Consider the following 26,571-nt stretch of genomic DNA (forward strand, 5'->3'; position numbering starts at 1 on the left):
TATTTTCTTCATATTTTGCAGGGTAATTTTTGTTATTTTTCAACTTAAAAAAATTAAAACTTAAAAAAAAACAGCAGTACTGCAACTTCCCGGTTGACACTGCCACTCTCATTAGCACCGTCCTCCCCCGGAGTCATCACTGTCACCAGCATCAGAGTATGACTGCCGCCACCACCAGTTCCCACCCCCTAAGCTGTCTTTACCCCCAGCCCTTAATGAAAGTCTCTAACATAGCTCCAGAATTAACAAAAACGGTCTTTCCTCATTTGTATTTCATTTCTCCTCCCACCCCCATGCTCATTCCGGAATCCTGCAACCGAAGCCCTCCCCAAATCTGCATCCTGCCCTGCTCCCCTGCTCCCAGGAAGCCTATCCTGCCTGGCCTACCCTGCAGGAACCTCGGGCTGGGCTTTGGCCCTGCAGCCTCGCTGGGGGTTGGCAGCCATTGAGCGAGCCAAGAGGGCAGGAGGGCCAGCAGCCCTCTTCTCAGGCCTAGCGCCCCACCCACCCAGCCGGCTGCCTGTCTGCCTTCCTGAGCTCATTAACTGCAGGTCACTGTTCAGCAGGAAAGACAAGGCGTGGGTTCTGCGGGCGTTCATTAGCCGTGAGAGGAACAGTGTGTGTGAAATTAGCAGTCACCTGAGGACCTCGATAATTTCATAATTAGGAGGCCTAATGGCTCCAGCTCTGGATGCCAAATGACTTAACCTCTTATCTGCTGGGCACCTAACCCCCAGCCCAAGGCTGAAGGGAGGCCCTGCAGTACCCCTGCTCCAGTCCCCCACTCTCCATGGTCCAATCATGTTCATTTCTGTCACCCCAGCACCCAGCACCAGTGTGGGCACAAAAGAGGTGCGAAAGGAAAGTTAATGGAATGAATGAATGACTGACCTAGCAGGTGTCTGAATGACGAGAGTTTCAGACCCTCTGCAGGTGCTCGGGGAGGAAGGACTCTGCATCTGTGTGAGTAGGTGTACGGTGGTGTGCATGCCTGTGCGCGCGCGTGCGCACTTCTAAGAACCTTGTGTGTGTCCTTGTCCACGCTCACATCTGCTGCCTCCTGTCTGGAAACAGGGTCCTCACCATGGGGCCCCAAGTGCCTCCCTTGAAGCCAGCCTCTCTTGGCACCACCCGAATAATCGTGGCTCCAAAATTTCTATATAGGGCCACTTAAGGGCACACTTGAGGGGAAGAAGGGGTCTAGGGACTTTGCCTTGAACCTTCAAATGCACTGTTTTTATTTAGATGGAATGTTATTTTGGAAACTGGTGCTAATAATGGGGGCTAAAGTCACACCATTTAACAGAGGGGAGCTGGTTGTGGCAGCCTCCCAAGACCCCCTGCCTTTCTAAGCCTGCTCCCCTCCTCCCAAACTTCCTGTGGCCCGAAGAGGGGAAGGAGGTGGAGGGTGGGGTCCACTGGGCTCTTGGCTGGTGTAGGCCTTTCCCAACCTGGGACAACTGGTTTTAAGCCTGCAGTGATCCTGCCTCACACCCCTAATTGCAGAGCAGACGTGGGGAGGAGGTGCGAGGGGAAGAGAATGAACCAGGAGGAGGTATGAAGAGAAAAATAAAGGACTAGAGAGGGAGACCAGGAGGGGAAGGGAGAAGAAACGGGAGGTAGAGAAAGGATGGGAAGTCCCAAGGAGGTGAGAGAGAAGATAAGAGAGAGAAGAGGGGAGGGGAGGGAAAAGGAGAGGCAAGGAGGCTGAGAGCATTATCAGCACTTAAAAAGCGAGCAGCTCAGTTCTTCTTTGGCACAAATAATGGCTTTTTATGAATAAATCATGTGTCAGACGCCTCCCAGGGAGTAGGCATGGAGGGGGGCGCGTCTGCTGGGCTCCGTGGCTGGCAGGGAAGGGCCAGCTGCAGACCCCCAGAAGCAGGGGAGTTGCCCCCTTTCTCCTGATGGGGCCCAGCAGGGCAGAAGCTGTCTCTGGAATTACCACTGGCCTGAGCCAGGCAACGCTGTCATTACTCTGAGGTGGTCTCCCTGCTCCCTGCTCAAGAGCCTGGCCCATCCCAGGGTGGGGTGACCCTCTGCTGCGCTCCCCTCCCACAGCAGAGCAGCCTGTGTAAGGCTCCCGGCAGGGGAACACCAGCTCAGGTGCATGGGGAGAGAGGTCTGTGCCAAGACAGGCAGACACATCCAGAGAGGAAGGCAGGCAGCGCACACAAGTCACACAGGCATGGACTCTACAGCCCCAGGTGCACATGTGGGCACACTCAGAGATGGAGACACTGTCATTCCCAACACACACACACCACCCACACACAGATGCATATGGGGCTAAATGGACACACACAGACCTACACACACCAGCAGCCCACCCTCCGTCAGCCAGGGTGGGGGCAACTTTGCAGCCCATATGGAGCCCAGATCCAGCCGGGCTGTCCCAGAGTCTGGTTGTGGGGTTGGGCTAGGGCATCTGTTCCAAGGGAGGGCTCGTCAGCCTCTATGTGCTCCCCACCCAGCAGGGATACCCACCACACCCCAGTGAGGTCTTGTCCCCCAACTGAGTCCAAAACCTATACAGGTCCCACTGGCTCAGAGCTCCTTGGCTCTTCTGCTCACAGCCACCTCCCCAGAGGTAGCAGGGGCTGCAGGAGAGCCAGGGCATTAGAGGCACACAGTCCAGGCAAGAACCCCGCTCTGCCCCTTGCCAGTAGTATCACCTCAGAGAGGAATTCCAATCTTATTTGCTTCTCAAAACAAATCTGAGACAGATGCTTCTGGCCCATCTTCCAGACCAAGAAAATGAGGCTCCGAGAGGTAAGTGCATTGGGCATTTCTTTCTAGGACAGGCCATACTCTTTTCACTAGGAGCCAGTGTTCTGGTCTTCTTCCTTCTCTCCATGCAGTTGCTCCTTCTAAGCCAGTGGTTCCTCTTCCTGTGCCAAGGTGTGCCAAGGTGTTCATCAGAGCAGACCTGAGTCGCCTGTTCTTCCCACTCCGCACCCCCCCACAAGCCACTTCCAACACCCATGACAGCCTTTGTTATTGATTTTCTGACCTCCCTCTCCAGCCCAGACACCTTCTGGGCTTCTGACCCCACTATCTGGCTGAACGCTCCAGGCCACCATGTTGCCCAATATCAGGGAATGAGGTCACATAGTATACACGCTCCCGAACATCACCCAAATCCCAGGGGTTCCAGTAGGACATAACTCAGATTGAGCCTGGCTGCGGCTGAGCACACGGTCTTCCCCAGGGCTCCTCCTGCCTGGAAGTTTCTCCATCTGAGGGGATGGCCTGTCTACCCAACTAGAACTCAGGTATCACTTGCCCCTTCCTTCTCCCTCGTCCCCCATGTCCACTCCACAATAAAGCCCCAATGACTCTCTATGTGAACTCACCCTTTCCTCTCAGGTCCCACTGCCCTTTCTCCCTCCTGACTGAGTCAGCACCTCTGGCCTGGCCACTGACCGTCTCCCATTGTTGCCCGCTCAGGCCCATTTGCCTCCCCTTCATCACTAACTTTTCCATCTCTGAACTTTAATTCTGGAACCCATATGGCCTCTTGACTCTGGCTCTCTGATCATGCCCTTCCCTCTTTCTGAAGCTCTTCCCTTCCCAACTCATCCTTCATGGCTCAACTGAGACAACACACCCTCTAGTCACCTTCCCTGACTCCTCAAACATGGGATAAATCCAGCTGTTATTTGTTCCCACAACAGCCCTGGCTTCTCCATTCATTATAGCTCTGATCGAGAATCACCCCTTTAATCATCTGTCCTCCTTGAGCCTCTAAGTTCCTTGAGGGCAGAAATTGTACCTATGTTGCTCTCTATGGCAGCCCCAGTGCTTGGTACAAGACCTGGAACAAAACAGGTGCTCAGTAAATCTCCCATGGATGAATGAGTGAGTGAGTGGGTAGGTGGGTGCAGGACCTGAGCTCAGCAGTTTACATACCATTTCTCATTTACTCATGAGAAATTCATGCGATGGGTGCTATTATCCTATGGTCTAGATCAGGAACACAAGGATGCAAAGGTTGAAAACATGCCCAAGGTCACACAGCTGGTTAAAAACAAACAAACAAACAAACAAAAAACTGGCAGGGAATGAATGGATTCAAATAGAAATTTGTGTGCCTCCAAAGGCCTCCTTTCCACCACCCAACCCTGCTTTCCCAAGGCGTTTTCCTTTTCTGACCCTGTTTTCTCATCTGTACAATGGGAGCAAGTCATTCCTAATACAGAACCTGACAATAACAGTAAATATCTGTGCCTTCTCTCCCAACTGTGAGGGTTATTCAGGACAGAATTTCCCCAGGCCAGAAACTTCCTGCAAGCACTTGTTCACAGAAACAGGTGCAGAGCTCCACACAGGCACATCCCCAGAGTCCAAAACTCAGTAGGCGTTTAACCAATGTGTGTTGAGCAGACAGGCATCAGGGAATGCTGACACATACTCAGACACAAAACCACAATAGGGACTCAGGCACTGGAACCCCGCCCCCCGGATCCCTGCCAGTTATCCTCCTCCCCCGCCACTCCCCCTACTAGCCCAAGGCGCGGGAAATATTTAAAACAATTTTATTCATGAAAATATGCTGTACAATGCACTCTACACGGCCTCGACACGGCACACACGCACACGCACACGCTGACTGACGGCACGGCCACGGTACACAGCCTACGATATGCTCCGGGGACGCCGCGCCCACAGCCCGCCCCAACCCGACACTTATAAATATGGGAGAGAGGAGCCAGGACTGGCACGGAGAAAGGAGTGTTGGGGTCAGGGTGTGGATCCAGAGCCAAGGCCCGCTGGAGAAGCTGAGACCTATCCTGGGGGGTGGGGTAGGGATTGGAAAGGGCAATTGACTCCGAGGGGAGAGGAGGGGTTGAACCATGAGGGGTTGAACCAGAGGCGGGGTTAGGGCTGAAGGAGAGCAGTTCAGGGTGCACAGCTGTGAGTGTGTTTTCTGGAAGGGGTTGCTGGCTTTCGGTGGGTGAGGCTAAGACCTGTGGAAAGTGTCAACTGGGAATCAGATCAGGATTTGGGGTAGGCGATTCACCACCGCGAGGGCTCCTGCAAGGGAGACTTGAAGATTCAGAGACACCCTCAACCCATCACCGGATTGGCTTTTCCAACCAGCGCAGCCCATCTCGCTCCTCCTCACTCCCACCCAGTCCGGAATTCAGCCTCCACCCCAGGCTTCCTGCCCCGGGAGTAGGGGGAGCGGCTCTCAGGAGTCTGGGCAGGAATGTGGGGTGCCCCAGCCCCTCCCCACTACTTCCCTCAGCAGCCAACTTCCGAGGGAAGTCTCTAGCAGGGCTGGGGCTGCCTCCTGGATCCTCCGTGGAGCTGGAATCAGGGATGGGGACCCGGGGATCAGGATGGGAAGACAGAAGCCCCTCGAGGGTGGGGCGGGCACCCGGGGCGCAGCAGGCGGCCCTCAACCCGGAACCCAGCTCTGGTTGGGGGGCGGGGCCCCGGCCAGGCCGGGCGGCGGCGGAGGCAGTGCGGAGTCGAAGTTGAAGTCCATTTCGTCGCTGTCCATAAAGTCGTTGAGGATGATGGACTCGACGTCGCACTCCAGGCTGCCGCTGAACATGTCGAGGTCCAGGTCCGCCGGGAAGCGGTCCGGCGCGGCACCCAGCGGCCCGGCGGCGGCGGCGTATGGCCCGGGCAGCGCCTCCAGCAGGAGGCCGCCGGGCGGGCCTCCGAAGGCGGCCGCATGGCCAGGCGGCGCCAGGCCCGCGGTGCCCGCCTCGCCGGGCTGCGTCATAAGGCTGATGGGGTGGGCTAAGGCACTGCGCGAGGGCACCGGCGGCGCGTACGGGGCCGCGCCTTTGCCAGGATAGGCGGCAGCCGCGCCCGCCAGCGCTAGCTCCCCGGGCGGGCCCAGCACCGGGCCGGGGCGGGGCGCGGGCGGCGGCGGGGGCAGCAGCGCGGGCAGCGCCCCGGGGCGGAAGGGCGCGGCGGCCGGCGCGAAGCTGGCCTGCTTGTTCTCCTGGATGGTCTGCATGGGCAGGCGGCGCAGCGCGCCCAGCACCGGCGGCCCGAAACCCCCACCCCCGCCGTAGGCGCCGCCCTTGCAGCCGCCGAAGTAGGCGGGCGTCCCGGTGCGGGCCCGCGGCCCGTAAGCGTCCTGAGTGCCGTCGAGCAGGGCCTCGGGCATCCCCGCTCCGCTGCCGCTGCCGCCGTGCAGGCCCATACGGCCTCCCAGCTCCGCCAGGCGGGGCAGTTCCCCAGGGCAGCGCGCACCTAGCGCGGGCGACAGCGCGCTCGCCGGACTCGGGTACATGAGCGGCGACGAAGGCGCCAGGGCCTCCAGGGCCTCATCGTCCTCCAATTCGGCCGCTTCCCCGAGCAGGGGTCTTCCGCCACCGCGGAAGTCGGCCCACGCCTCGTAGTCGTCGCTGGCATGCGAGGCTGGGCTAGTGGCCCACTTGGCGGTGGCAGGCACAGGACCCGGGGCTGGTGCGCCTGGGGGACTGTCGTCAGGGCTTCGCTCGGGTGCCTGCAGTTGCTTCTTCTTGCTTGCCTTGCCCTTGATGCGCAGGAACTTGGCCCCGTTGTCCATGGACACGGCCCTGCGCCGCGGGGTCTTGCCGGTCTTCCCGCCCTCAGGGTTCAGCATCCACCAGGAGCTCTTGCCTGTGCCTTCGTTCTGCACGCGGATGAAGCGAGTGTGCAGAGACAGGTTGTGCCGGATGGAGTTCTGTGGCCAGAGACAAGGACATGGGTGGGGGAGTGGGAAGTGAGGAGGCCATGAGTAAAGGTGGGGTAGTGATGGAAAGAGAAGGGGGAGAGAATAGAGAAAGGAGAGGATAAGAGAATGAGAAGAGCCAGAAGGGAGAAGGGGAGGAAATAGGGAAGATGAAAGGGTGAATGGGGGAAAGGGTTGGGGGTGAGAGGAGCAGGTGTAAGTATCAGATCCGACAAACTCAGAATATCCATTCAAGACCTTAAAAACGCACCACCCCTCCTCCCGTGCCCCCACTGGCACTGCCCAGAGGATTGGCCTAGCCATCCCTGGGAGGCATGGCCAACCCTGAGGGCTACTCTTAAGGGGCCTGCAGCAGGTGAGCAAGACCCCCTCTCCGACTCAACCAAGCCCTGGGGCTAGCCAGGCTGCCACCCCCAGCCCCCAACCCCCGCCCTCAGCAGATTATGTAAGGGCTCTTGCCGCTGTGGCTCATTTGTCCGCCCCCCTCCTTCCCCAGCCTGGCATGGCGCCAGGAGCCCGAAAACCCAGGGCTCCAGAAATCAATCTCGTGGTGACTGATTAAGCCCTGTTTAGAACTAATTGCTCTTTCGTGTGTGGGGAGAATAAATTACCTGCTTTAATTTCGTGTCTTTAAAATGCAACTGCAGGTAGAGAAGACTGTTAACCCTTTGCTGGAAGGGCCTGGCCAGGGAAAGCAGAACAGGTTGGGCATCCCCAAGGTGGGTAGAGGCCCAAGACTTCTCAGAGATTTCCCTCAACTCTTCTGAGCTTCTGTAAGCTCCACAGAGGCCCTGGATCCCAGCAAGCCCGTCAAAACACACCCACAGGCATGGTGACCTCCGACTCCACTTCTGCTCAGTGCCCACCTTCAGGCCAGCCCCTCTCTGGCCTGCCCTTTGGGTTGCAGTCTACCTTCAAAGCCCCCTCCTGGAGATACCTTCATGAATCTCCACAAAGCAGGTGGCATATTGTCCATTTATGGATCAGAAGACCAAGGCTCAGGGAGGTGAAATGGTTTGCCCAAGGCTACACAGCTCTTTCTGCTGTCCCCGTACATCCCTGGGCTTCACCCTTTGTCACTCCCGCATACATCCTATTCTAAATGTCTTTTGGGCCAGTCTGTAGTGCTCCCCATGCCATTGCCTGCTTTTGCCAGGCCTGTCCTGGGGACAGAGGAGGCAGACTGATTTATAGGAACCTGTTGGGCCTGCCCGCCCTACCTCTAGGGCCTCCCACCTGGTGGCTTTGACCTCCTGGCTTAGTTACTGCTGTGGAAATAGCATGGGCTTGGGTATCAGAAGGTTGGTCAGGAAGCCTGGCTCTTTTCAGCCACCTAGCTATTTGACCATGGGCTGTTGACTTAATCTCTGTGAGCCTCAGTGACTTGGTGAGCTACCCTGGAAAAAATGGGTGACATTCGATAACCACCTCAGAAGGCTATTAGGCCATTACCTGAGATGTACGCGGGTAAGTGGTGAACACACCAGGTGCTCATAAAGGGTTAAATCCCTCACCGTGTCCAGGAGACCTCCCCTGTTAGATCAACGATAGACCTGCTCTGTCTCTACCTCCTTGAAATTATGCCAAATGTAACTATGCTGGGCACCAACAACTCTGGAAAGCTGGCATTACCCCACCTCAGGTACCAGGGAGTGGAGGCCCAGAGGCATGATGTAACTTGCCCATGGTCCCACAGGCAGCAGTGCCAGGTACCACTCCAGATCTGCCCAGCTCATGGACATGCTCTTAATTCTTTTTCCACCCAGCCCTGTAACCCTGTAACCACTGATCCAATGAGAGCTCTCCCTCCTGCCCACTTCCCATCAGTGTCCAGAAGGAAGGGTCCTTTCTTCTGCCCAGGGCACCCTCCCTCAGCCCGAGCTCCAGGTATTGATTGACTGACTCTTCTGGGCCCCAGGTGCCCTATCTCTGGCACTTTCTGGTCTTGGGAGGTGACAGCTGGGCCTCCAAGGCCCCTCCCAGTGTTGCCCTGCCTGGCTTCTCCTGGGACGCAGAGAGGAGGGGAGCTGGGTCGCCAGGGAGCGGTGCTCCCTCAAGTAGATACCCTCTTTCCCATTTCTGCCCCTGCACCTGCCTCCCCAGCCCCTCCCCCACACCTGTGTTCAGGGGCCTCAGAGGCCTCAGTTCTCCCACATGGGATCTGGCTTACAGAGGATCCACCTCCCAGCTTCTCCAGCTGAAGGCCAGTCAGGCAACACCTTTTCATCAATGTCATATGTGCCAGCCTGGTTCTGAGTGCTCAGGGGGAAGGGGAGGAGGAAGGACATCACCAAGTACCAGCACCTACTCAGTACTACCTGTTCAGCCCTGGGCATTGTAAGTGCTTTATCTCATGTCATCACTTTACCAAACTCTGTACACGTCAGGGATTGTGATTCCTCCTGCGAGACGAGGAGAGTGAGGCTCAGAGAGGTTAAGGAAGTTGCCAGGTTCACACAGTTTAAGTGGCAGAGCCAGGTATTGATTTCAGGTTAGTCTCACTGAGTCTGAAGGACATCACATTCCACCACAGGAGACAAAGGGTTGGAGAATTTCCAAAGCCTCTTAGGAAGCCAGTACTCCAGCGCTTCTCAAACTTTCCATGTAAACCATTCCCAGAAGCTGGCAGCACAAGAAGACTGGGGGCATGTTAAAAGGTCAGAATTAAAAAAAAAAAAAAAAAAAGGTCAAAATTCCTTACAAGTCTTCAGCTTCCTTTTTAGAATTCAAGAGAATTTTGCATTGTATGTCATAATACATCCAAATTTTCTGAATACAAATGAAAATGTTGTAGATGGCCACCAAGAACACATGCTCCGGGCCCATGAAAGTTTGTATCCTTCCCCAACCTGTCCCTTGCACAGGACTTGGCCTCAAGACCCAGAAAGAAAGATCTTGCCCAAAGTCGCCCAGGACCTGTTGGCAAAGCTGGGAACTGAGTCTAAGCCTCAAATCCCTAGCTTGGTGCTCTTCCCCCTCCACCAAGTCTGACCAGGGGCAAGTCCCTCCTCCACTCCGGGCCAGTTTCCCTATCTGTAAACTAATGAGATGGATCAGTTGTACTCTGAGGACCTTTTCAATTTGATAATGAAAGTTCTTGGAATCATCCAGTGCAGAGGTTTTGAAACTTCTTTTTTTTTTAAGTTATGACACTCTCGGTAAATGGAATCTAATGCAACACTTGAGTGTTACACACTGAAGCCATCAGGGGATGGGGGCAGGGGTGCCTGGAGCCCTGCCTGCTCAGTAAGCACTCTCCCTTTGGAAGGGATTCAGCAGGCCAGGTGGATGGGGGAGTTAAGGCCCAGATGGGTGCCATTCTTTGCCCAGCGTCACCCAAGGAGGAGTCCCAGAGCTGGGTGAGGACCTTGGCCTCTGCTCAGCTGGGCTCTACACCAGGTGTGCACAAGGGCTGTGCCCCATGAGGCAAGCCCAAGCCCTGAAGCCTAGTCTGGCTCCTCAGGGCCCAGCCACCTGGTACCAGTCAGAGCTCCAGGCCAAGATCCAGTGGCAAGCGCTGATCACATCTCTCTCACAAGGCCTCCTGGGAGGCCAGAGGCCACGGAGGAGGTGAGGGAGGCAGAAGAGGGAGACGCCTCTGCCAGGCAGCAGTAACCAGGGATTCCTCTTGGAGTCACCTAGCAACCCACCACCACAGCCACACCCTGGCATGCCTAGGCTTCCCTGGTACCCATAGCTGGGCCAGTTTCTAGGGCCTCACACCTCCAGACAAACCTGGGGTGGGTCTCAGGGGAAACAGGACGTCCTTGGTTAGGGGCCTCAGGGAAACCATCAGGGGCAGAGGGAAGGGACAGTGACCATCCATGCCCATCCCACTCTTCCTCAGAACCTGGCCCAGGGAGGCCAGCCTCCAGGGGCCTCTTCCACCAGAGAGAGAAAGCTGGCACAGGGCAAAGTGCATGGGCTCTGGTCTTGATCTGGGTTCCAGTTTTGGCTCCAACACCCACAAACAATGCAGCTCTGGAGCAAGATGCTTTGAACCTCAATTTCTTCCAATGGCCACCTGCTTGTATCCTCGCTTCCCACAGCCTCTGCTGTGCAGCAGCCAGAGTGACCCTTTCAGTGATGCTCAGAACCTCCACTGTACCCATCTCACTCAGAAGAAAAAACAGGCCTGGCTACCACAAGCCCCTCTGTGACCTCTCATACTCCTCCCCTGACATTGGGCTCGATCCCTCCCTCTGTCCCTTGAACCTGACAGGCATGGCCCACCTTGGGGCCTCTGTCTCAGGGAAACACTGTTCACCCTGATACCCACGTTAATCCCTCATCTCCTTTGAGTCTGTCCAGATGTCACCTTTCAGGAGGTTCATCCTGACCACTCTCTTAACAACTGCTCTTCTTCCCTGCCATTTCCTGGCCCCCTTACCCTACCCTAAATTCTTCTAAAGTTACTATCACTTCCTAAGTTAATATATTTTATATATGTATATAAATTAATAAATTATGCTGTATGTATAAATATATAATTTAACTTCTGTGCTTATTATTGTCTGATTTTTCTTATATTAGAATATAAGTTTCATGAGGGATTTTTGTCAATTTTTAACTGTACCCCATATGTTTGATACATACAGAAGGATTAATAAATGTTTGTAGAATGAATGAGAGAGAAGAGAGGTAATACTGTGTTGCAGGGAGAATTAATGAGACTGGGTGGAGTAGATGGCCCATAACGGGCTTCTCCAAGCAGGGCTGAGAGAAGACAACATAGAATAAGAGCCAAGTGTGGGGTGGAGAAAGTCAGGAATAGTGTGATCCACAGAGGGAACTTCCATGAGAGGTAAAGACAGGGGCTGTGCCCACTCCAGCCCGTACTCTCTCCCTCCTGCTTCTCAGACAGACTTGGTTAACCAGGACTTGCTGCGGCCAGAGTCCCTCACAGTCTGTACCACCTGAGCCACAAGATACTCCAGGAGCCCCAGTGGGAACAGAATAACCTCGTCCTTGCTGATGGTGTCTCCCTTGTGGACAGGGTCTGATCCATTTGGTGGCGGCAGCTCATCTATCCAGCAGGACACCCTTCGCCCACGAGCAGTAATGCATTCATCCGACAGCACAACCCCATTTATCCAGCACACCAGTCCCATTTATCCAGCAAGTACAACCTCATTTGCTAACAGCACTCCATTCACCTGACGGGCCCCCTCATTTATCCAGCAGGACACCCTCATTTATCCTCCAAGTCGGAGGCTCTCCTTCCTCCCGTGGTGTGGCTGTGTTCTCTGACGGTGCAACCCGACAGATCCAGCAGGACGTCATCTCTGCTACAAGTACACTTCATTCCTGGACAGTACAACCTCATTTATCTAACAATGCAACCGCACCTTGCCTCCAAGTACCACCTCATTCCCGGACAGTACAACCTTGTTTATCTTCCAGTACAGCCTCATTTCTCCTTCCAGCTCAGCTTCATTCTCTGATAGCTCAACCTCATCCAATCTTACTTCTCCAGCCGGAGCCGGCCAGATCTCTTGAGGAAGGTGGGGAGGGAGAAGAGGGGTCCCACCATTCCCCGTCCCATGTCTACAGAGGGCTGCCTGGCATTATGACTACGTCCAATCTCCCCAGGCCCCAAAGGGCCCACAGACTTTGAATTCTAAGCTGCCTGGCCCAGCCAGCATGCCACCACTGCCCCACCTCCCCCTTTGTGCCCTCTGGGGCTAAAGAAGGCCCACAATATGGATTTCCTCCAACTGTCCAGGAGAGAGAAGATCCTGGTTGATTTGATTTATAGCTGTTGCTGACTTATGTGGCATGGATACTCCCATCGTAGCCCATTTTAAGCTGCGAGTGTGACGTGATCACTGGGAAGTGTGCGCGACGGCTCTCCTGAGCCACAGCAAGCCAGCTCCAGCACACCACTGGCACGTGCTCCAAATGCCCAGGCAAGAGCAGAGCAGCACCTACCTGCCAGACCCAGGCTAGGCTCATTACATACTATTTTACAAAGGAGGTTAAATGACTTCTGAGGCCACGAAGCTGGGAAGTGTTGGAGTCAGGTCTGGAGCTCTAGGCTGTTTCGATTCTAAAGCCAGGGCTCATGCCCCCAGTGTGGTGGGCGACACTGTCCTGCTGCCTACATCAGTAGCCATCCCTGCCTTGGTTCTCAAGTCCAAGTTTTCTGGCTTATATCAGAAACAGGAGACCCAAGGCTTGTGCCCCATCCACTGTAAGATTTGTGCTACCTCCTGGCCTCCCCAGCACCTGGGGGATTCCAGGACCCTCCCAGTTTAGTCCAGGGTTTTATGTCCATCCATCTAAGCTGAAAGCCAGGTATGGATGCCTCTCCAGGTTCCATCACTGTCCACAGTTCCTCCCAGCCCCTCTCCCAGGAAACTGAGTCTATCTGCAAGATGGGGTGATGATCCAGTTCCTCCCTCAGCGCCTCCCTGAGCAGAGACCACCTGTGGGGCTGTGCAAGGGCTCTCATCCCCTCCACAACTCCCTTTTCCTTTCTCCCTACCTCCTTTCCTCCCTTCCTGCAGGAAGAAAGGTCAAGGGCAGGGTTGGAATCCCAACTTCATCCAAGTGACCTTGGGCCTCCCCTGTAAAACAGGGTAACGGTGCCAACATCCATGGGGGAGGGCTGGGACCTGGATGAGATCCCACATGTCAAGAATCTCATCCCCTCTCTGTCTCAGAGCCCCCAGAAGCAGCCCCTGTCCCACCCCTTACTCCCCACCCTACTCTGGCCCCAGTCTGGCCCCAGAATACACACCCGTCTCAGACAGAGCCATAGACTCTCCAGGGGTCACTTGCTCTGCTGCCTGGGGTGAAGCTTCCTGACAGAAGGGGATAACCTAGATGACCACAGGGGCCTGAGGCCATGTGTAAATCCTTGGAACTAGGGCCTGTGTAGAGGAGGGGCAGAAGGGCAGGCGAGGCATCAGGGTCACAGGTGTTGACAGGTGAGTAGGCTTGGAGTCAGCAGGGGGACAGAAGTGGGCAGCCAGGGGCCAACAGAAACCAAATACCAAAGCAAGGCATGAGGTCAAGGGATAGGCCCTGCCCGCCCCCCTCCACTCCAGAGACAACAGAACCCACATACCCAGCCTGGACAGCAAACAAATCAGCAGTAGCAGTTCAAGTTCACCCCTACATGGCTCTTCATCACCTCTGGCTTGGGTCCAACTCCAGACTGCTATTCAACAGCCCCTGATGCTCTTCAGCTTCATCACCTCCATTCCCTTAAGCCCACCTGAGGCTCCAGCCACCCTGGATGCCTCACACCTCCATGCCTCTGCACACTGTTCCCTTTGCCTTTCCCTCTCTCTGCTCAACTAGTTTCTGCTGCTTCATCAAGGCTAGCTCTGTGGCTTCTTCCTAGTCCCCGCTGCAAGCCCCAAAGATAGTTGCTCCTACCTTAGTGCTAATGCAGAAATCTAACTGCAAGTTAGAGTACAACAGTGTGTGTATGAGCCTGCTTCTCCACTAGAACTTTGTGGGCAGTCCTTAGCTCACAGTAAGTCACACATAGGATGGAGCTCTCAGCAGCCACAAACCACCCAGGGCCTGGCTATTCTGTGCAGTTTCTGTTCAGCAAAACCTCAGGCCAGAACCCCAGGCCTCACCTTGTCCCTCCGGTCTGCCATCCCATTCATGCTGCCTCTGCCATCTTCCTACTCTTCCTCAGTACCTCCTGGCTCCTCAAGATAATTCAGCGAAGTGAGGAGGGAAAGAATTAACCATTTATTGAACATTCACATGGGCCATGCCTGTGCTGGCACTCAACAGTTAAATCTTATCAAATCTTTGTGATACCCTCTGAAGAGGTCTATTATCCCCATTTTAAGATGAAAAACTGAGGCTCCCAAAGACCAACCAACCTTCCTGAGGTCACAGGGTGTAAGTAGTGGTGCAGAATTCACACCAAGGCTCTTCTGCCGAGATGCCTGGGGTGGGGGCAGGGGGCGCTGCTCACACTGGCTCAGCAACCTCTCCACAGACTTCCTTCGCTCATCCAGGATAAAAGGGATCCCTAAGTGCAAAGCCATCAGGCCTCTCCCAGTCTCTTCTCAGTGTGAGTCCCCTCCCTCCTCCACCAGCACCTCCCGGACCCCTGCTCAGGCCCTGGGAGCAGCTGCGGTGACCTCACCCAGCCCTGCCCTGGGTCTGGCTCTGGGGAGGGCCCGGCAGCTGTGCCCCAGCCCTGATGGCTGGCTCCTGGGGGAAAAGAGGAAGAGTGGGCATGGTGCCAGGAGAACCATCTGCTCTCCCAGGGGCATGGCCACCCGCACAGTCACTGGCCTCGCCCACAGAGGCCACCCTTGGTCCCCTGCTCCCATGCCAAGGGGCTCCAGGAGCCCAGGGCAGCCCACCCAGACCGGGGTACCAGCCCTCCCTCACCTGCCATCTCTCTTCTCCTGGATACTGAGAAGTCCTTACAGGACATGTTGGAACATGAATATCCACTAAAAAATGAACAAGTGCTCAGGGTAAGCTGTGGATGTAAGAGACCAGAGGGCAGGACTGGGTGTGCTGAGCTCTGCTTGCCCCAACCATGCTGGGCTAAGAGCCCGCAATCTCCTGGGGGGGCCTGCATCCCCTCACAACTGCTCAGCTGGCAGGTGACTCTGGCAGAGGGTAAGCCCCTTCCCCCACAGCCCCAGCTCAGGTTACAGAGGAGGCAAGGCCAGCTGAGGACAGGGGGAGGGGACAGGAGGGGTGGAGGAGACCTCACAGCTTCCCAGAGTGTTGGGGGAGGGGAATTCAGATCTCTAGATAGGACTCAAAGCCAGAGAGGGAAGGGCCATGCCCAAGGTCACATAGCCTCCAAATGGGCAAAGAGGAGCTGGTGTCTAGGGGCAGGTAGCCCTGAGTTCAAGAGTGACCTTGAGTAAATAATTGCCCTCATCTGTAAAAAAAATACAGAGCCTACACCCTGCCCGCTTGCCACCCAAGGCCTTGGGGAAGGCTCTGGAGGCTAGAAAGCTGTGGGTCAACCTAAGGACAGGACAGAGCTTGGACATCCTGAATATCTGATACCTCAGGGACAGAAAGGGAGGCAGTAGAGCAAGGACCCCGACCCCTAACACACACACACACACACACACACACACACACACACATACACACACACACACACCAGTGTCTCTCAGGGATCAGGGCCCAAGGACCCCCAACTCTACATAGTGGTAGGGGGTGGTCCTTTTCCTTTCCCCAGAGTAATGAAAAAAAGTAATGATATTTGCTAAGATTTACTGAGCACTTTACATGTATTTCTTCTATAATGCCCACAATAAAGACTGGGCATAAGTCCTGTTATTATCCCATTTTGTAGAGGAGGAAACTGAGTTCAGTTGCCCAAGGCCACACAGAGGATGAATAGTAAAGCTAGAATCTGCTGCTCCCAGCTTGCTTCTGAGACACCTAACTATACCACAGTCTCACCTCCGAGATCCTCAAGGCACCAAAGGGTGCTGCATGGCCTGGCATCTTGGACTCTGTGGACCCCCACTCTCTCTCAGGCTCACAGCCTCTACTCCACCCTAGTACCAGGCCCACACTGGGCACCCCCTACTCCACCCTCCACACCACTCTCAGTGATCTTTCTCCATCCCCCACAGTTTGGAGTACCAGCTCCCCATCTTTGCATCCAAGGCCAATTGCCCTTATGCCCTTGTTTGCTTCTTCAGCCTCAAGTCCTGGCCAGCACAGCCAGACCTTGTAGGGCTCCCAGGGTCCTGCAGGGTCTGACCTCCTTTATCCGGTTCCCCTCCCTGACCTCCAAACTCCCTTAGCTCATTATCTGGCCTTCCATCATGACCCTGAGCGGGTTTTTATCCTGAAATCAAAATCAGGAGTCCTCATCTTATCTTCCCAGCTTGACCTGGGGGCATCTCAAGGTCAAGGAGCTGTTCAGTTCCTCTGAGCAGCACTGCACAGTGGGCCGCGATGAAAGTGAATGGAGGAGGCTGCCATCAGGCTTGGGGCCTGCAGATGGAGGAAGGGGACATCAAGGAGCGGGGGCCATACGGGGTGGGGGATATCTCTTGGTGGGGGACATCCCTCAGGGAGCTCTCTGAGAATAGCAGGGAAGGACCCTGGATCCATCCCCCAGGCCGCAAGCCTCAGGGCCAAATTCCATGGGAAGCAGAGGTGTAATGGGGGTGGAGCCAAGGAGGGGGTCAGCTCAGCAAGGCCTGGCCAGAGCACTGGGTCAGGAAAGAATTAGCCCTGGGGAGTTTCCTCTCTGTCACTGATAGTGGGATACTAAGAAAGCCACTTGATTTCTTGCAGCCTTAGTTTCCTCATCTGCAAAACAGGGACAATAACAGTATCACAGGATCCAGCTTCCCAGGATCGCTGTGAGAATTAAACGAAAGCACGTAATGAGGGTTGAATCCTGACCTGGAATAGTTCAGGGTGCCGAGAGCAAGGGTCAGAAGAGAGCGGGGAGTGATGTGGCTGGAGAGGTTGACTGGGGCCGGGAGGCCAAGGCCTTGAACTTCCCACTGAAGCCCCAGGATAGGACCCAGCAGGAACAACACTGTGCTGTACACATGCTCCTGTCTCTCCCACCAGGCAGGAGCTATCAGGGCAGGGGCTGCGACTTTCAGGTTCTTCACCATTCTGAGTATTTACACTGGCATTCCCCTCCTGCAGCCAAAGTCTCAGTGGCAGAATGCATCAGCACTTTCTCTCCCTCCACGTTCTTTCTGTACAGCATACCTGCTAGCATGTGGGTGCTGGAGATGGGGAGTGGGGGTCAGTCCCTTGGAGCTGACTGCAGGGGGTTCAATTTGCTGGAGGACCCAAACAGAGTGAGGAGGAGTGGCTCAACCCGGGCAGCCTGCTTAGAGAGAAGGTAGGTCCACACTGGGAGCAGAAGGAGGGAGGGACAAGCAGGAGCCCAGGAAGTCAACATCTAAGGCATCAGTTCGGAACCTGACCCATCACCAGACAAACCTGTTAAAATATAGATTCCAGAGCCCACCCAATGAGTCTGATACAGAAGGTCTGAAGGGGACTCAACACCTCTGTTCACTAAAAGCTTCTAGGTGACTCTGATCACCAGCCAGGTTTGCTAACAAATAAGGATTTAAGGAAGACATTCTCAGGCAGACGCAGTGGGTTCCAGAACCACCTGGGAGGTAGGTCTTTGTTCAAACCACCCAAGCACCCCGCCTAGTTTCTGAGGGGTGTCCCAAGGGATCAGTCCATGAAAGTCGTCTGCTGTCTTAGTGAGCATGTGACAAATGGCAGTGGGTGTGGGTTGAGAACTCCAGTGTCAGGTGGAAAGGTGGCAGTGGGAAGGCAGCCTGAGATCAGAGGCAGCAGGAAAAATGGGAGGGAGGGCAGGGCCTGGACAAAGCCAGCAGAGGACCCAGGGGTCCAAACAGGGCAGTCTGTGCTTGGTTGGCTCCCAAGGGAACTGAGGAGTCCCAGAGGGTTCTGGAGCATGCGCAAGCCATGGGGCAGGAGGGCTGGGTGGTGTGTGGGGCTGGCACTGCACCAGCATTGGGAGATGGTAGAAACAGACAGGTCTGCATCTAAATCCAGGCTCAGCCTCATCCCAGCTATGCTGCCTTGGCCAAGTGACTTCATCTTTCTGTGTCTCCATTTCCTCAACTGCAAAATGGGGCTAAAAACACATACCTGTTAGGTCTCAGGGAGTATGAAATGAGAGAATTTATGTGACATGCCCACTGATTGCCTAGCACCCAGACGTCTTAATTCTTGTTCCCCTTCCCACAAGAGGCATCCCCCTTAGAGACCAGAAAGGTTCTCTGCAAAGATGGAGGCCCTGGGGGGGAGGGTGTGGGAGGCCCCTCCCCCACACACCACCTGGCCCCCCTCCCACCTCCACATATGGGCTGGGAAGGGGGGGAGGCAGCAAACAGCCAAACCATCCCAAACAGGAGTTGGTTTCCATGGTAACCAGGGTGCCAGGAGGAAGAGGGTGCTCTAGATCCAGCTGTCCCACTGAGCACCCTACCCAGGCCCCAGAGCCTCAGCTAATGCCCACCCAATACCCTCCACCCCCCATCTGCCTGCTCTGGGGGCCAGCTTGGGTTGCCATGAGTACTTCCTTCATTGTACCCAGACTTTGTTTGCCACCTGGGTACTGCCAGGAGCAGGGCAGAAAGTTCCAGGCAGGAGTCCCAAGTTCGAGTCCATCCAAACCTGTACTCACATACTTCCACCCTGAGAAATTCTATCAGTACTTTATGCCCTCGGATCCAACTAACCCCTCATGACTCCTAGAACCAGAGGGTTTGTCAGTCACAGCCCAGAAAGGACCAGAGACCGAGTTAAGGCCCTTTGGACGTCGATGAGAACACTGAGGACCGGAATAGGAGAGAGATTTGCTCCAGCTCACACCCTGGGGCAGGTTCCCCTGCAGGTGCCCTGTCCACCCCTCACCCGCTCCCAACTCCACAGCTCCGACTGACCCCAAAGGACTACACTAGGACACACTGAGTGATGCTCCAGGGAGGTGGGGCACGGCTGGGAGAAGGAAGGAAGTCCTAACATTAAGACCTGTCCAGCAGTAGAATGGCAGTCCCAGAGGTCACGAGCTGCCAGTCACTTGGAGTGAGCTGGGGAAGGAGGCATGAAAGCATGGGCTGGGCTCTGACTCCTGCTTTTCCCTAGATCCCTGAAGTCTAACTTGGATGTGAAAGAACTGGACCCAGTGTGTACAGGCTGCAGTAGGAAGGGATACTGGTGAGTCAGCCACAGGTAAGGGAGGCAGTGAGGTGTGGAGGGGCTCTCTGGTACACCCACATCCCAGAGGCTCATATCCACACACACAGTCCGCAGCCCTCAGGATCACATGTGGTGGCCGCTACCAGCTGCCACTCAAAGACAGGAGAAGGTGGGCTTCCAGAGACAAGCTTGCACCCTTTCAAAATCCAAACACAAGCTCCCTGCTAGCCTCAGTGGCATAGGAAAGGCTGGAGTTTTGTGGTCAATTCCCAGGCCTGCAGGACAGGTCACTTCTCCCTGTGGGAAACAGGGATCCTAATAGCCACCTGGAATAATGATGGCCGGGTGCTTGGTTAGTGGGTGCCTCCCTTCCAGGCCTCTCAGCCACCCACACCCTTCTCTGGCAGAGCCCAGACTCCAGTCAGTGCTGAAGCTGGAGTCCTCAGGGCCTGAGAGAGAGGGACCTGAAACCCCTGATAGTGGGGGTTGGGGGGCACTGAACTTTCGAACCCGCAAACCCCACCCCACCCCCCGCGCCGTTCATTACCTTAACACGAGTTAAAAATAACCGTCTCATCTCTTTAAATTAGTCTGTCTGCAATTACCGCCTGGCACGGCGCTGCCCGCCATCGTCCCGCTGGAGCGGCGCCAGGTGGCAGGCGGGGCCCTCACCCTGTCTGTCGGTCTATCTGTCTGCTTCCTGGTCCCCCTTCCTCCCCTCCCCGCAGCGGCAAGGCTACCCCAGCGGCCTGGAGACCCAACTCCCCAAGTTGCGTGGGTATGGAGCCAGGGCCATGGGCTTGGGACCCGCAGGAGGGGGGGGCAGGCGGGGAGCACAGGACTGGGGTGGGGGCTCCAGAGCGCGGGGGAGGGGCCTCGGGAGGCCCGGAAAGCCGGAAGGGCCCGCAGCGCCAGCGCTCGTGGGTGGGTGTGAGCAGGTGGCCGTGGGTGTCTGCCGGGCGTGCCAGCAACTGTGCCAGGAGCGGCTGGCACGGGCTCGTGCCCAGGAGGCGGGCAGCTGCCAGCCCCCCGCTCGTGCAGTGCAGGGGGGGGGGTTGTGAGGACACCCCCAGCTCTGGCTCGCACTGCCTCCTCCCACACCCCACCAGCCCTTGGGGCTGGGGATCCCCGGAGGACAAAGAAGGAGGAGGGAGCCCTCCTCCAGCAGGCTAGGGGGAGGGGTGAAGGGGGTGCCCCCTGTACTCACAACCAATGCTCAGCCCAGTAGCAGGACCCTCTTCATGGCAGCTCAGATCTGTCCCTCCTTCTAGCCCCTACCCCATTTAGGACCTACTGGCCAGCCTGGGCCATATGGGGGTAGCACACCATACCTCTTGATCCCACCCCTCAACAGCCAGGCTGCTCCAGACCCTGAGGGAGAAGGAAAGTCCTCATCTGCTGTGCTCCTCCCCCACCAGGCCTAGGGACAAGAAGGGGAGGTGCCCAGGCTTGGCCTGGGAGCTCCCAGGGGAGCTGGCAGCCAGGAAACAGGCAGAACAACTCCAGGGGCGATATAACAGAAAGGAGCAGAGGGGAAGAAGCACCAGGACCAGAGTAGCCTGGAAGGCTTCCCGGAGGGGCCATCACTAGGGAAGGTGGAGCTGGAGCACCTGAGAGAAAGTGGGAGGCTCTACCTGGATGTCAGATATCCACACTTCTGGAACACTGCAGAGGATGGGGACATCCTGTCCAGGCCCTCTTCCCAGACCGGAGACCCTCTACTCTGAGGGGGATACTATCAGCCTCTTTGGTAGAGCTCCCAGCCCCAAGCCCAGCCTTCCTTCAGGCTTTAAAGCCTGGTAGGTGTACTGTGCCTGCTGCTGATCTTGCCTCCTTCGTTTTGCTGGACTACCTCCCCACACCACAGGTGGGACCACTAGGCAAAACCCAAGCACACCAGCCCCTCCTGATCTGTCCCACTCTGCCTTTCCCATGTCACCTCCCTGCCATCCCTAGGAGCCCTTGGTTCTAGCCTAGCATTCCCAATGGTCTCCCAGACCCAACATGTTCATTTCCACCTCTTTGCCTTTGTATATGTGGTCAAGATCCACTGGAAGAACTTCTCCCAAATTCTACTCCCAATGAAGGCAGCTCAGATCAAGTGCCACCTTCTCAGTGGGTTTGCCTGGCTCCCCAAGGAATCTAACCTGCCCTCCCCATATGTCTGCCCCCCATCCCTGGCCCTTCCTGCCTGTAAAACACTGGGCTTGGGTGTGGAACTGGCTGAGCCCTGATGTGTCCTAAAGCCAGGTCCAATGCCTTTCCTTTTGGTCCCCTTACTCCATCTAACACAGGGTTCAATACAACCCAGGGATCCAAGTGCAACACTTATGTGGGGGAGGGGAGGAAGGAAGGAACAATGGGCCCTGGCTCCAACCTAGGCACCTGAGGTGTACCACAGCCCCTGCTAACCAGAGCTTGCCTAGGAGTTAGGGATGGCCCCCCTACCAGGCCCTTGGAGGGACTGACTGGAAATGGGGAACAGGCAGTGGAAGGGGCATGAGAGGGGAAAGAGGCTCCATCGGGAGCTGAATGGAGGGAGTAGAAAGAGAATAACCACTAGAGAATGAGATGGGAAAGGCCAGAGTCCCCTCAGAACAGCCCTCCTCCAGTGGCTGGGTGGTCTCTGCCAGGGCCTAGGTCAGGAGCCCAAGCCTGAGGCTCCCTCTCCCACACTCCAGCCCAGGACGAGCCTTCCAGGACGCCTTCCTTCCTGAGCCCAGACGCAGGGAGAACCACTGTGTCCTGAGCAGCTTGGTGCAGTGGAAATCACATCCAATGGGCAGGCGGGAGACCTGGGCCATCATCCAGGGCCTGCTGCTCACTGACGGACTGAGAAAAGTCCCATCCCTTTCTGGGCCTCAGTCTCAGAGTCTGAGAAATGAACTCATGGGACTAAGTTGTCTCCAAGCATATTCCCAATCACATTTTAGAATTTAGACCTGTCCCTGTTCAAAAACCATCAGTGTCTCGGTCCCACACCCAGTGCCAGCAGGACACTATTCCAGAGGCTCTGAGGGACATTTGAGGGAAAGACACCTGGATTGGAGTACAGCTTTCCCACCTACTGACTATGTGACCTTGAGCAGTTCACTCCTCCACTCTGTGCCTCAGTGTCCAGCTCTGTAAATGGTGACAGTAAAACCCACCTCAGGGATGGCAGAGAGCATTTAAGGAGATACCTGGCACAGATGCCTGGAAGTATCTGGCACAGGACTTGGCCCCACAACCCTCAATGAACTGCAGTGCTCTCCTAGCTTCCAGCCTCATGTTCCCTCCTGCCATCTTCCCCCATCATCCCTAATCCATCAAGCCCAGCCAGCGGGAGCTCCACCTCCTGCAGCAAGACCTCCTGGCTTACTCTGGCCCACAGTGTCCTCCCTAGCCTCAGCATCCTTTGCACCAACCAACCATTTCTTCACTCTTTCACCAGACAGCACTGGTGGCTCCTCAGTGCCAGGCTCTACGCTGGGTGCTGTGGGTGCAGAGATTGCTCCAACACTGCCACTGTCTTCCAAAGGCAGGGTGGGGAAGGGAAATGAGATAAGACACAAAAGGCTAAGACCTATGACAGGCAGGGAGAGGGCCAGAGAAGGATTCCTAAGCTAACTAAAAAGGGTTAAGGAAGGCTTCTAGGAAGAGGCATCTGAACTATGCCCTTCAGGACAGGGAATCTATCCACAGGGAGAAGTAAAAGGTGGGACAGTGCATGGGGAGCAGGAAGGGAGGTAGGAGCAAAGCCCAAGGGCAGGACACACTTGGGAGGAATAAGTGTCCCACTGGGGACTGATCCTAAGGGGGCTGGAAAGGCTGGGGAAAGAGGCTCTTGTCTGCTCCTCCAGCTTGTGGCCCCACCCTATAGTGGCCTGAGAGCCATAGGCTCCCAGGTCAGAGGATCCGTGAACCCTACAATGCAGTCACTGGACATCTAGAGTTGTCCATGCCCACAAGCGTCCCCTCCCCCACTGGCACACCTCCTTCTCTGACCCTGTCTGCAGCCACCACCAGGTACAGCCCTCTCCCTCCGTTTAGGCATGCCTCCCTGGAAGAGACCACCACCCCCTGGCTCCCAGAGGGAGTCTAACAGCTCACAGGCCTTAGGCACAGCCCCTCCATCTCCAACTTCCTATTCCCCCCAAACCCTGACTATTCCCATTCCCCACGAAGATGGCCAGAGGAGGGTCTGGAGACAACAATCCAGTCAAGCCCCTATCCTCTTCCAAGATGGCTCTCCCCTTCCCACAGTTTGGCACTGAGGCTTCCCCTGGGGCGCCTCTGCCCCCCCCCCAAATGCATCTGAACTCAGAAAGCCAGGGAAGTGGAAGACAGCCTGGGGTGGACAGGGACAGATTCCCAGCCCTTAATACCCTGCCCTAACACCAGCAGGAGTCATCACCAGCCCACCATGCTGATCAAGACAAGGGGTGACACCAGCTGCCCCATGGACAACTCAGATCCCAGATCACCTGACAAGTCACCCCACCCCAGACTGGCTGGTGCCCAAGGGTGAACTCCTGGCACCACAGGAAGAACTGTGAGCCCAGGGTTGCACTCCTCACCCTGGGGTCAGCTCCAGGCAGGGCAGTGGGAAAGATGTGGGGGGAAAGCTGCCACTGACCCGTCATTATTTCATCTCTTTAAGGAGGGTGCCCTGCTGGAGAGGGTAAAACAAGAGTAACCCAAAGCACACTAATGGGGGTAAGAGAAGGCTCCCCAATGTCCAACGCCTGAGAATGAGTTCCTCCGTGATGCACTGAAGGACTGGCTGGAGGTGTCCCTCAGGGGTGCTTCAAAGTGGCAGTCAGTCCCTTGTTACCCCACCAGGCCGCCCACCCTGCATCCAGAACAAGCACACAGCTGCTCCCAGCACGCCCCCTCCTGTCTGCTGGCCGGCCCCACGCCCTGGGCACACACTCCTTGACCCCTGGGGGTGCCCGGGGCCTCCCTCCCTCTCGCCTGCCGGGAGCTCAGACGCACCTAGCTGCCCCTGGAAGCCCCAGCCAAGGAGCCCAGCCCCCTCCCCAGCCGGACGCCCCCACCTTCCAGCCCGCTGAGCTGTTGCTGTCGCCTTTATCCTTGAAGTAGGGCACGTAACGGACCATCCAGTCGTAGATCTGCGAGAGCGTGAGCCGCTTGTCCGGGGCGCTCTCGATGGCTTTGGTGATGAGGTCGGCGTAGGACAGGTTCCCCCACGCGTTCCGCCGGGAGCTCTTGGCTTTCCGCAGCGGTCCGACCTCCGCTCCCAGGGGCGGCGCTGGGGCCATCGCCGGGGCCGTCGCCCGGCGCTCCAGCCCGCAGTCTTCGGCGCCCTCAGCCACCCCTGAACCCAGCGCTCCGTCTTCGTCGCCGGCCAAGTCGGGCTGCGGCAGGGGCCAGGTACACGAGCGCGGCCGGCTTTGCGGCGCGAAGTCCGGGTCCACGTCCACCTGATGCGCTCGCAGCTTCGCAGCCATGGTCCCGCCCGGCTCGGGCGAGGAGGGGAGGGAGGCTCCGCGGAGGGTGGGCGGGCGGCTCCGGGATCTGCACGCCCCGGGGAGGCCCGCGGGAGGGGTCCCTGGCGGCGCCGGCTCAACCGCGGGGCGCCATGGGCCGGGGCGCGGAAACAGGGGGCTGGTCTTGCTGGAAAGCCCAAAGGGAGGGAAAGACTGGAGCAGTGAGGGGGCGGCGGCCCCGGAGACCAGCGGGCACACACCTCACCCAGCTCCGCTTCTAGCACCTGCCGCCTGCCTGAACCTGCAACCACCACCGCCACCGTCGCTGCCGCCGCTCCCCCGGCGCCGGCCCCGCACGCGGGCCACGCTCTCCCGGGACGAGGCCGGATTGCACCATGCCGGAGCCCAAGACCGTGCGGGAGCCCGCGCCGCCGCCGCCCCGTAAATGCTGCCGCCGCCGCTCCGGCTCCAGCGCCAGCTCCCGCGCCTGCCGCGCTCAGCGCCGGCTGCACCTCGGGATGGGCGGGGGACCGAGAAGGGGCGGGCCCGGCGCGGGAGGGGGCGGGGCGTACCCACTAGCAGCCACGGAATCCTAGGCCTGCCGGGTGCCCCGCCCGCGGGCCGGGGGTGGGGACGCGGGGCGTGCGACTCGGGGCGACCCCGCCGCATCCCTTGCAAACAACAGCGCCGCCTAGGGAGCAGTGGAGGAGTGGCGGGCGCGACCCCGCCCCCTGATCGTCTCGGGGGGGAGGGGCGCAGGGGCGGGGCCCGAGCACTCTCATTGGTTCGCAGCAGGGCCGCCCTGCCCACGGACTCGGCAGGATCCCTCCCAGAAGCGCGTCAGCGGGTTATTGTTACAACCCGGGGTTTCCCGGGGCAACGGGGATGGGGCGGGACTCAGAGCACTTGGCCCCGCCTTCTACTCCCGAATTGAATGCCCAGCCCCCTGACTCTGGAACCTTGGCGTTTCCAACTCTTAGAAACCTGATGGGGCTGATGATGGAGTTCGCGTTTGTGCCCTAGACTGGACTGGGGAAAGGGAAAGGGTCAGGATTTACCACATTTCTAACTTATCCATCTGCAAATGAGGTCTTCATGGGGTCTTAGGGTGCCTGTGGACATAGTTTTAGAGCCTCGGTTCTCAAAGTTAAAAGTGTAACAGAATCAACCTGAAGAGCTTGTGAAAACATGTTGCTGGACCCCACAGGGTAAGTCTGGGTTGAAGCTGGAGACTGCATTTCTAACAAGTTCCCAGGTGATGCACCCAGGACTACACTTTGCAAACCAATGTTTTAAACTATGGGATGCTCTTGCAGGACCTGTTGGAAGAAGTACTTGCCCCAAAGTTCATCCTGTATGAGAGAAGCTTCTCATTCATTTAACAGATATTTATTGATCACTTCTGATGCTCCAGGCACTGTTCAGGCCACTATGGCAAGAGCAGCAACAGAGACAGATGGGGTTCATACTGCATAGGCTAGTGGAAGCGTCAGATGTTTATCAGATCATCATATGGCCTCAGAAAGGAGAAGCTTGCTGAGAAGTTGGGCAGCCCATGACCTCATCCCACAGGGCCTTAGGCTAGGTCTCCAGTCACCACACCACCTGCCAGCCTTTGCTCAGAGTATCCCCTCTGCCTAGAACATCCTTTCTGCTCCTCCAGGCCATGATCAGAGATTCTCCCATTCCTCAAAGCTCAGCACAAATGTCAACTCATCCCTGACACCTTCTCTAACCCCAACACCCAACACTAGTCTCTGTTCCTTGCTTGCTCACACCTCT

At 56.8% G+C, this 26,571-nt stretch overlaps 1 protein-coding gene across 1 annotated transcript; it reads right to left on the reverse strand.

Moving 5' to 3' along the window:
- Nucleotides 1-4,524: 4,524 nt before the first annotated feature.
- FOXO6 (forkhead box O6) lies at nucleotides 4,525-25,304 on the reverse strand. Its single transcript, XM_036257200.1, has 2 exons — nucleotides 24,397-25,304; nucleotides 4,525-6,673 (listed from the first exon to the last, which is right to left on the reverse strand). The coding sequence occupies exons 1-2, from the start codon at nucleotides 24,808-24,810 to the stop codon at nucleotides 5,405-5,407; spliced, it is 1,683 nt and encodes a 560-aa protein (XP_036113093.1). The 5' UTR covers nucleotides 24,811-25,304; the 3' UTR covers nucleotides 4,525-5,404.
- Between the last annotated feature and the right edge of the window lie 1,267 nt (nucleotides 25,305-26,571).

The sequence above is a fragment of the Molossus molossus genome, unplaced genomic scaffold, assembly GCF_014108415.1.
Source record: "Molossus molossus isolate mMolMol1 unplaced genomic scaffold, mMolMol1.p scaffold_m16_p_12, whole genome shotgun sequence".
Taxonomy (NCBI): Eukaryota; Metazoa; Chordata; class Mammalia; order Chiroptera; family Molossidae; genus Molossus; species Molossus molossus.